Genomic DNA, 11687 nt, shown 5'->3' with positions numbered 1-11687 from the left:
GCTTTTAGTTTTATTGATCTTTGCTATTGTTTTCTTTGTTTCTCTTTCATTTATTTCTGCTCTGATCTTTATGATTTCTTTCCTTCTGCTAACTTTGGGTTTTGTTTGTTCTTCTCTCTCTAGTTCCTTTAGGTGTAACATTAGATTGTTTGAGATTTTTCTTGTTTCTTGAGGTAGGCTTGTATAGCTATAAACTTCCCTGTTAGAACTGCTTTTGCTGCATCCTATAGGTTTTGGATTGTCGTGTTTTCATTGTCATTTTCTGTAGGTGTATTTTGATTTCCTCTTTGATTTCTTCAGTGATCTCTTGGTTATTTAATTATGTATTGTTTAACCTCCATGTGTTTGTGTTTTTTACATTTTTTACCCTGTAATTGATTTCTAATCTCATAGCGTTGTGGTCATTAAAGATGCTTCATATGATTTCAATTTTCTTAAGTTCACTGTGGCTTGATTTGGGACCCAAGATGTTATCAATCCTGGAGAATGTTCCGTGCGCACTTGAGAAGAAAGCGTAATCTGCTGTTTTTGGGTGGAATGTCCTAAAAATATCAATTAAATCTATCTGGTCTGTTGTGTCATTGAAAGCTTGTGTTTCCCTATTAATTTTCTGTTTGGACGATCTGTCCATTGGTGTAAGTGAGGTGTTAAAGTCACCCATTATTATTGTGTTACTGTCCGTTTCTTTTTTTATACCTGTTAGCAGTTGCTTTATGTATTGAGGTGCTCCTATGTTGGGTGCATGTATACTTATAATTGTTATATCTTCTTCTTGGATTGATCCCTTGATCATTATGTAGTGTCCTTCCTTGTCTCTTGTAACATTCTTTATTTTAAAGTCTATTTTATCTGATATGAGTATTGCTACGTTGGAGCATTTAATCCATTCACGTTTAAGGTAATTATCAATATGTATGTTCCTATGACTATTTTCTTAATTGTTTTGGGTTTTTTTGTATAGGTCCTTTTCTTCTCTTGTGTTTCCCACTTAGAGAAGTTCCTTTAGCATTTGTTGTAGAGCTGGTTTGGTGGTGCTGAATTCTCTTAGCTTTTGCTTGTCTGTGAAGCTTTTGATTTCTTTGTCAAATCTGAATGAGATCTTTGCTGGCTAGAGTAATCTTCATGTAGGTTCTTCCCTTTCATCACTTTAAATGTATCATGCTGCTGCCTTCTGGCTTGGAGAGTTTCTGTTGAGAAATCAGCTGTTAACCTTATGGGAGTTCCCTTGTATGTTGTCGTTTTTCCTTGCTGCTTTCAATAATTTTTCTTTGTCTTTAATTTTTGGCAATTTGAGTACTATGTGTCTCGGGGTGTTTCTCCTTGGGTTTATCCTGTATGGGACTCTATGCACTTCCTGCACTTGGTGCTATTTCCTTTTCCATGTTAGGGAAGTTTTTGACTATAATCTCTTCAAATATTTTCTCTGGTCCTTTCTTTCTCTCTGCTCCATCTGGGACCTCTATAATAAGAATGTTGTTGCGTTTAATGTTGTCCCAGAGGTCTCTCAAGCTGTCTTCATTTCTTTTTATTCTTTTTTCTTTACTCTTTTCCACAGCAGTGAATTCCACCATTCTGTCTTCCAGGTCACTTATCCATTCTTCTGCCCCAGTTATTCTGCTATTGATTCCTTCTAGTATATTTTTCATTTCAGTTATTGTATTGTTCATCTCTGTTTGTTTGTTCTTTAATTCTTCTATGTCTTTGTTAAATATTTCTTGCATCTTCTCGATGTTTGCCTCCATTCTTTTTCTGAGGTCTTGGATCATCTTCACTATCATTATTTTGAATTCTTTTTCTGGAAAGTTACCTATCTCTGCTTCATTCAGTTGTTTTTCTGGTGTTTTATCTTGTTCCTTCATCTGGTACATAGCCCTCTGCCTTTTCACCTGGTGTGTCTTTCTGTGAATGTGGTTTTTGATCCACAGGCTGCAGGATTGTAGTTCTTCTTGCTTCTGCTGTCTGCCCTCTCCGATAGTTTTGTGTGTGTGTGTGTGTGTTTTCATGCTATGTCTAGATACCATAAAAATTACTTACTAAAAATGAAACAATATTATCAGTCATTTTGCTCATTTTGACTTACAGCATAGACCCAAACCTGGATGATCATCAAATCATGCAGCGAGCTTTGTTTTTAAATGAGAATTTTCAAATACACACAAAAGTAAAGAGAATAATATATCTACATTAGTATGTATACCTATCATCCTGATTCAACATTTATCACTGTTTTTCCATATTTGCTTCATTCTTCCCTTAACATTTTGTTCTTTTTTGAATGTTTTCAGTCCCAAACATCATATAATTTTACCTGTACATGATTCAGTTTGCATCTCTTTAATAAGAGATGAATATTTTCCTATATTATCACCATGCTATTATCATACTTTAAAAATTTAGGAATAATCCTTTGGAGCTTTTCAAAAATACAGATTCATATTTTTACAGTGTTGGGGTGTCAGAAAAATGTAATTTTTTAACAGCTTTTTAAGCAATATGGAAAACTGATTGGGTTTTGGAACTGTGGTGTACACAAGCAGTTTATTTCATTGAACTTTCCAAAATATTTGAGTCAGCCTAGACTATTTCAGTGATACCTAATGACTGTTTTATAGTGTTTCACAAGTTATTCTACAAGCGTTAGATATCATTTTTTTTCTAGGTCTCAGTGGCCTAAAATAAGTACTAATGCATCCTGGAGTTATCTATTTTCTTTCTAATAATAAAATAAAAATAATTTTCTTTCACTTATAAAATTAAGTAATACATATCATCCTATAAATAAAAGTACTATTTCTTGTTATTGTTCAATGAGATTAGGAAGGAAATTCATAGCTACTAAATAGTGGGCCAACTGAAAGGATAGTGGCATGCATTTAAATTTTAGACATAGGTATAAAAATGAGTTAATTGCCATTGTACATGTAATATTTTCATTGTTTTCTCAGTGGTTCCTAGTTACTGAAATTCATTATCACTACAGTTTTTTTTAAAGTCCTGTTACAAAGAAACCTCCATTTTAATCTACTTTATATTGCTGTTTACAGCCCTTTATTTAAATGTACATGGGACCTAAGCACTGAAGTTGATTAAACCAACCTACTTGTCAAGAATGATGTGATGATTAAATAATATAGCAGATGTAGACATGCTTGTCAGTATTTCCCAAAGTATTGTTTCTCAAAGTACCTGATGTTAATAGTTATAATTTGAAAAGTGAAATCCATGTTCTGATAGTTCTTAAAAACACTACTATGAACAGAATAGGTACCTCAGTTGAGTGCTATCTGAAATATGCTAAAATTCATTGTGAATCTTCAAAAGAAATACACAGTATGAGCACTGTCCAAACTTTCTTTGACTATGAGCGCTTCTGATCTGAGCATCTCATGAGACCAGTACAATATTAATTTGGGTAATAATGGCTTAGATGAAAAGCACTATACAGTTATAAAAGATCACATTGATTATGTCACCACTATAGCCCAAATATGATAGGTAAGGAAGAGCAGTTGAAGAAAGAACAAGCAAATCTATACTCAATCAGTGGATTTATGAAAGATGATGCAAGTGATGTTCAAGAAGATTCTGCAACTGAAGACAAGTTCTATAGCCTGGATGAACTGCATATTCTGGACATGATAGAGCAGGTAAGCCTGATTTGAGAGGATACAGCCCTGCCTTCCTTCTTCCAGAACAATTGTTAACCATTTTTTCCCCATGACTCTTTGAACAGCATGTTAACCTAGTGATTTATGTTGTGTTTCTGAGGAAAAAGAAGAAACAGGAAAGGAGGGACAAAGGGATGGCTGACATAAAAAAGAACCCTAGGAACTGGAAACTTTTCACTTTAGTCCTCAGACCATTTCCTGGTTTTAAGTATTGGGCAGAGTTGATTACAAATGCATTCCTTATAAAGAGTTTTCAAATACCACAAGGAAGAAAAAAATACCCTGGCATAATCCCATTAGATTAAATTTCATGAGAAGAATAGTTTTATAAAACAAATCTACTTTCATTTTTCAAAAAGTTAAACCTTTTTGTTACCATGAAATATCTATAAAAAATATTAACAAACAACAATTTTTTGGTTCCTTTCCTGGTGATAGTCAGTGCTGGGAATGACATACTTATATAGGAAGGTGCATATGAACATGATTTAAGTGCTCAGCAGAGCACTTAATGAGACAAAACATATAGAAAGCTTTTTTTTTTTTTTTTTAAATCACTTGCTTAACCTACCCATGAGAATTCTGTACTGAGGTAATATATGATAACCTGTTCCATGGTTTAAGTATAATAATATATAATATATAGTAATGTTAATTCCCTGGCTGATAGTACATTAGTATAATTGTCATGACTTTTTGTTTCCTTTCTAATTAAATTATATACATATATTTTAACTGAAATGACATATTCTAAGCTTTGGATGTCACACTAAAGTTTAAATGTGGGGCCTTTGGTTTTCATCCAACAGCTATAAGAACTCAAAAAATAGAACGAAAATGTCACGCAGCTTTTGAAAAATGTTTATTCATTCATTTATTCAAAAAACACTTAGCACTTACTTTGTGTCAAGAGCTATGCTAAGACATGGTCCCTGTGATCACAGTGTTTATTTATAATCCAGTGGAGAAGTTGAACATTAACCTAAGGTGATAATTACTAAGGTAATAATTAAGTAGTTTAGCAGTTAAGATTGCCTGAGTTTAGAATTCTGGCTCCTTCACTTACTGTGTGACCTTGGGCCAGTTACTCAGTTTTATCATCTCTAAAGTAGTAGTGAGTGCCTACCTCATATGGTTCTTATGACAATAAAAGCATTACAAAAAATGCTTTAAAAATGGTAAGCATACAGATAACATTATTCAGTAGTAGCAGCAGTAGACAAGTAACTATGGTATTGTTTAGTGAATGCTATAATTGGAGAGAGGTAGGTTTATTTAAACTAATCAGAGAAGTGGTATTTGCATTGAAACCTATAATGCATGAGTATGAGTTAGACAGCAATTTAAATCCCCTTTAAGTAACAATAATGTAGTGTTTTTCCTTTAAATTTCTATAATATTAGTGCTTTTTTAAAGAGGGAAATAAAGCATGAATATTACATTTGCTCAATAGGGCTCAACCAGCAAGGTAACTACAGAATATGGAGAAACTGAGAAGCAAAAGCTTGCTCGACAACGGCAGCTTTGTAAATTGCACTCTCAGTGTGAAGTAAGTATTTTTGCCATTATATCTGAGGCAAGTTAGAGGTACTTCAAATGTTCAATTTAATGGTATATATTTTTAAAGAGTCCAGTTTTTTCTTTAAATTTCTGGTGGCTTGAACAGAATTAACTGAAATAATATTTTTCATTGATCAGCACTTCAAAAGACAATTGAAAACAGTGACTTTTCGGTGGCAAGAAAACCAAATTCAGATTAAAAAGAAAGATAAAATCATCTCATCTCTTAACCAACAAGTGGCTTTTGGAATCAATAAGGTGTCCAAGTAAGTGCAAATCTCTTGATAGAAGAAAATTTTGGGTTTGCTCCATAATGAACAGTATCCTTTAAAAGATAATCCCTGGGCCTCCCTGGTGGCGCAGTGGTTGCGCGTCCGCCTGCCGATGCAGGGGAACCGGGTTCGCGCCCCGGTCTGGGAGGATCCCACATGCCGCGGAGCAGCTGGGCCCGTGAGCCATGGCCGCTGAGCCTGCGCGTCCGGAGCCTGTGCTCCGCAATGGGAGAGGCCACAACAGAGGAAGGCCCGCATACCACAAAAAAAAAAAAAAAAAAAAAAAAGATAATCCCTATGTAGCCACTAGGTGGCATTGTGACTGCACATTAGGAACTGCCAACCACAGGACTGCAATTGCTTAAAAACCCACTATATTTTGCCTTGCCAGCTGGATTGAGAAATAAGCAACTGCTCACTCTAAATATCGAGCTTTTCATGTATTGGCTGAATAAGTGTGAAGATAATAGAATTACATGAGAATGATAATTAGCTTTCAGGTCATGACTCTAATTTGTAAAAATGTGACTAATGATTGGCTGTTTCTTTATAGCATATGGTAAGTACATTCCTCAAAGACATCACTGACTCACATTCATACCTTTTAATGTTGGTTTCTGAGAGTATTTGTGTTCTAAGCGCAAGAGGTTGGAAACAAATCAAATTCCTGGAGAATCCTTTCACCCCATCAGTCTCATTTCTCTTACAACCTCAAGTATTAAAAACGCCTGAGACTAAAAATTCTGATTTAATAGGGAAAAATGAGTATCCTGCTCCATTCTGTTTATACTAACCACTGCCTCAAACCATTTTGAAGTGAAATAGTAATATAATTTGTGACACATTATTTTAATAAACAGTAATACCACAAAATACCAGTCATCCATGATTCTAATTTGAAATCCACTGCAGTTCCTAGACTGCTAATAGGGAAAATAGACAGATTCTAGGGAATATCTTAGTGTAAGGAGTCCAAGATGTCAATAGTTAAATTGGAAAAATATTAGGCAGAGATTTTGGTCTTAAATTTTCTGCCACATAACATTTCATCCAACCCTGAACGGGTTTGTAGGAAGAACAGGATGCCATAGCTCTGGCAACATGGTATCAGTTGCAAACACTTTCAGGTTTGTGGACCTAAAATAGCTTGGACAAATTAAACTGACTGAAATCACTTAAGAACCCACACTTCAGGATTCAAAATTTTGTCTTTTAGCCTGAAAGACAATGACCAATCCATAAATATGTTATATAGTATCAGAGATCAGAAAAGTAATGCCATCCATGCAGATGACCTGCCTCTCTCCTTTGCTATCTGAGATATCCCTCTTCAACTCTGATACCTTACCCAGACTACCTTGTATGCTTGAGACTACAAACAGACCACTTTAGGGAATGTATATGTCTTCACACAAGGAACATTCAGTGCTGAACATTCACCAAACTTTTATCAAGTTCCCACAGTATGCGAAGAATTATGTAAGGCACATGTAAAGGATACCAAGACATATCAGACATTAACTGTGAGCTAGTGGAAAGTATAGATTAATATGAGAGGATTAAAATTACATATAACAGAGGGACCTCCAGTTCCACCAAAATGTAGTAGCTCTGTTACTTGCAAGTCTTCCTTCTTACAACTTAAACACCCTGGATAGAACATAGCAAACATAGGAAGACTCTGAAAGGTAGAAGGAAGCAGACTGTCTAGAAACCTTGGAACTTGAAAGAATGATGTGACAGTGATTTTTTTAAAATTGCCTCCCATGTGTCCTAGACAGGGCACTGCAGAAACCTCCAACATGCAACTGTCAGTAAGCACAGGGTAGGGGGGGCACTAAAGTGCCAAGAAAAGTCTGTTCCCTTTAGCCAGAGGAACAGGGAAAGGAAGATATAATAACATGAAACCTTTTTGGCACTACTCACCTGCTCCAGCCAAACACCACTAGACCCACACCACCCCTTGGACACAGGTACTGCACTCTGACAAAAGATGACAGAAATCAGATTCCCTTGCTGGGGTAGCAATACTGAGCAGGCAGCTAATCTTCCATTCCTCACCAAGTGGAAGCAAGAGGTGCTCCAGTTTCTCTGCCAGGATAGCATCAATATGGTCCAGCTGCGAGCTAAGCCTCTACCTCTACCTAGCATCAACAAGACTTAACAAAGTGATCCAATCCAAGGTGGGACTAGTCAATACTAGGTTTTATTCCTACTCTCATGGGGAGCTGAATCTCCACCCTGGGGCCAGGTGGTTCTCCATTTCCCCTGCTTTCCCCAGCTGGTGCCAGAGACACCCAACAGGGAGTTCCTGCCTCTCTGTACTGTACAGCAGCAAAGCAGTGTGAGTCAGCCCTTCTACACTTCACTTGAAGTAAGAAAAGATCAATACCAGTAGACTATGTATTCATATTGTAATACCTAGTGCAACCACTAAGAAAGCTGCATAAAGAGATATACTCAAAAACACTATAAATAAACTAAGATGGAATCCTAAAAAATGTTCAGGTAACCCACAAAAAAGTAAGAAAAGAGAAACAGAGGAAACAAACAGAAAACAAATAATAAAATGGCAGACTTAAGCCCTAACATATCAATAATTACCTTAAGTATAAATGGTCTAAATATATCAATTAAAAGACAGAGACTGGAAGAATAGATTTTAAAAACAAAACAAAATGTGATCCAGCAATATGCTGTTTACAGGAAATACATTTCAGTTTCAACAACATAAATAGGTTGAAAATAAAAGGATGGTAAAATATATACCATGTAAACATTAATCAAAAAAGGAGTGGCTATGTTAATATCAGATAAAATGGACTTCAGAGCAAAGAAAACTGGAGACAAAGAAGGACATTACATAATGATAAAAGGATCACTCCACCGGACAGACATTAGAACCTAAAGGTGTACATACCAAACAACAGAGCCTCAAAATACATGAAGCAAAATCAGACAGAACTGAAAGAAGAAATAGAAGACCTCTACAACACCATCAAGCAACAGGATCTGATTGATATTTATAGAACACTTTACCAGACAATAACAGAATACATATGGTTTCAAATACCCACAGGAAATATACCAAGATAAACCATATTCTGGGCCATAAAACAAACCTCAACAAATTTAAAAGAATTGAAATCATGAAAAGCATGTCTCAGATCACAGTGGAAACAAACTAGAAATCACTAACAGAAATATAACAGGAAAATCTGCTAACACGTGGAAACTACACAGTATACTTCTAATTAATTCATGAGTCAAAGAAGAGGTCTCAAGGGAAATAAAAATATGTTGAATTAAATTAACATGAAAATACAATATGTCAAAGTTTGTGGGACACAGCTAAAGCAGTTCTGAGATTTATAGCACTAAATGTGCACATTAGAAAAGGGGAGACGTTTCAAATGTGTAATACAATACAAGCTCCCAACCTCAAGAACCCAGAAGAAGAAAAGCAGAATGACCCAAAACAAGCAGAAGGATGGAAATAATAAAGATTGGAAACAGAAAAAGCAGTAGAGAAAATCCATGAAACAAAGAGTTGTTTCTTTGAAAATATCCATGCAACTGACAAACCTCTAGCAAACCTGACAAAAAAAGAGAAGACACAAGCTACCACCCTCAGGAATGAAATGGTGATATCACTACAGACTGTGCCGACATCAGAGAATTGTGCTGAGTGAAAAAAACAATCCCCAAAGCTTATATACTATATTATTCCATTTCTGTAACACTCTTGAAATGACAAAATTTCAAATAGTTCAAAAATGACAAAGTGATAAAAATGAAAAATAGATTAGATTAGTGGTCCCAAGGTTTTAAGGAGGAGATGGAAGAGGGAGGGAAGTGGCTGTGGCTATAAAAGGGCAAAATAAGGGGTCCTTGTGGTGATAAAATTGTTCACTATCTTTAACTGTATCACTGACAACATCCTAGGTTATTATACTGTCCTTTTGCAAGATGTTGCATTGGGGGAATGTGGATAAAGCGTACATGGGATCTGTCTGTATCATTTCTTACACCTGCATGTGAATCTATGTTTATCTGAAAAAGCTCAACTTTTTGAAAAAGTGCATATAAATAACTGTCAAATGGAGCTGTATTTAATAGGGATATTGTGGGGTAAAAAGAGTACTTTTGATGTTGAGATAAGGAAGAACTTCATTGAAGACATAGTGTTGTACCTAAGCTAGTTAGCACATAGGGTGAGATGGGAGAAAAGACAGAGGGCATTCAGACCAGAGAGAGGAAAGCATGAATGTTGCGTGTATTCTCATATAAGCTTTTGAGCCTTTCTTTGTTTAATTCACCTGGTCATGTCCCAAGAGCATGTGATAAAAATATAAATATTCTTTCATTGTAAAATGTTGATTTCTTTCATCTTAGAACATCTTGTTTATTTGGAAGCAAAAACATCTTTTTTCTTTGGCCTAATTCAATGCCAATACTACAGTAAATGTTTGGTCAATATGTTGATGATAATTGCAGTGTTAATAAAGAAGGCATACAGGGCTTCCCTGGTGGCGCAGTGGTTGAGAGTCTGCCTGCCGATGCAGGGGACACGGGTTTGTGCCCCGGTCCGGGAAGATCCCACATGCCGCGGAGCGGCTGGGCCCGTGAGCCATGGCCGCTGAGCCTGCACATCCGGAGCCTGTGCTCCGTAACGGGAGAGGCCACAACAGTGAGAGGCCTGCGTACCGCAAAAAAAAAAAAAAAGAAGAAGACATACAAAAATGACATATTTTGCACAAATTACAATACTTAATAAATGTTAAGAAACTGCTGTCCGTAAAATTTATATAGTAAACTTCATAGCCAGCCAGAGTAAGCTTGAGAACTTCAGATATTTTAGAGAACTTCAGATATTTTAGAGAACAAAATCTAATCCCACCCTGTCATGGTTTTCATGAGAAAAATAGGACTAACTAGTTATGACTACCTGAACATATATAGCTGGTTCATATATGAGCAGGATGATAGGAATTATGCCTACCTTATCCTCTGTTACTTAAGAACCTAGGTCTTCTGAATTCCCGATCAGCTTTGTCAGTTCTTATCGCCCACTCGAAACTAGAGCTGGGTAAAATAATGAAGTAATGGAAGTGTACATGGGAAAGAAAGATGTCAGTCTTAGAAATCTTACAACTTACTTTTCAATTCTCTCTACATACTCCTGTAGAGTATACAGTAACAAAGCTTGTATTTCTTATTCTTTACTCAAGAACATGATCTCTTTTGTATCTAAACAGACCTGTTTTCTTTTCATTGCATTTATCAGTTGAATACAACATTCATTGTAAGTCTCTACAGCTTCCAAGATGCTTAAACGTAAGTAGGTGGTCTCTGAAATCTAGTGGTGAGCAATCCAGCCAACATGTAATGTCAGTGTTTTAAGGCTTTATCATTCCATAGTTTATATAAACCAAAACTCGTATATATCCCAAGTGTCTGAACATATCAGAGACTTAAAGAGAAATGTGCTTTTGCTATAAATCTCTTCATATTGAAGCAGATTAACAGGTGGTAAATAAAAATGCGGCACAAGGGAAGAACATCAAAAATGGTATGTGAATATATGTCAACCCCAAAAGTATTACTTTGCATTTCCTTTAATCGTTTTTTGCATGTCAGTTATTAAGCTAATCATGGGTTATGTTTTCTGATGTATACAAAATTTTTACCCAGTCTTCTGTTGATTAGGTCATGTGAGTGACTCCCCTGTTATCATTTATAGTTTTTTGGGGGTTTTTTAATAAATTCATTTATTTATTTATTTGGGGGTGTGTTGGATCTTCGTTTCTGTGCAAGGGCTTTCTCTAGTTGCGGCGAGTGGGGGCCACTCTTCATCGTGGTGCCCGGGCCTGTCACTGTTGCGGCCTCTCTTGTTGCGGAGCACAGGCTCCAGACGCGCAGACTCAGTAGTTGTGGCTCACAGGCCTAGTTGCTCCACGGCATGTGGGATCTTCCCAGACCAGGGCTCGAACCCATGTCCCCTGCATTGGCAGGCAGATAGATTCTCAACCACTGTGCCCCCAGGGAAGCCCCATAATTTATAGTTTTAATTAAAATTCTTATTTGTACACAGCCTCATTGCTTCTGTATTTAAGATCTGATTTCTTTCAGAACTTAAGTCTTTAATAGTTTGCATGATTTGATATACTATCTCTTTAAGGAATTT

The 11687-nt window shown here is 36.2% G+C and overlaps 1 protein-coding gene across 9 annotated transcripts in view; it reads left to right on the top strand.

Moving 5' to 3' along the window:
- Positions 1-11687, top strand: part of DZIP3 (DAZ interacting zinc finger protein 3) — a 108893-nt gene that overhangs the window by 77103 nt on the left and 20103 nt on the right. For 8 of the 9 annotated variants that reach the window (XR_003681147.2, XM_028493641.2, XM_028493667.1 and 5 more), the window contains 3 exons: positions 3482-3647; positions 5122-5217; positions 5367-5494. Coding sequence is in view for 8 of the 9 variants with exons in the window: in XM_028493641.2 (XP_028349442.1) it covers positions 3482-3647; positions 5122-5217; positions 5367-5494 (390 nt within the window). In the remaining variant the exon portion in view is untranslated. The remainder of the gene's footprint in view (positions 1-3481; positions 3648-5121; positions 5218-5366; positions 5495-11687) is intronic. The other variant, XM_028493649.1, reaches the window with a different exon arrangement.

Source organism: Physeter macrocephalus, chromosome 1 (genome assembly GCF_002837175.3).
Source record: "Physeter macrocephalus isolate SW-GA chromosome 1, ASM283717v5, whole genome shotgun sequence".
Lineage (NCBI taxonomy): Eukaryota > Metazoa > Chordata > Mammalia > Artiodactyla > Physeteridae > Physeter > Physeter macrocephalus.
This window is presented reverse-complemented; position numbering and strand designations above follow the sequence as displayed.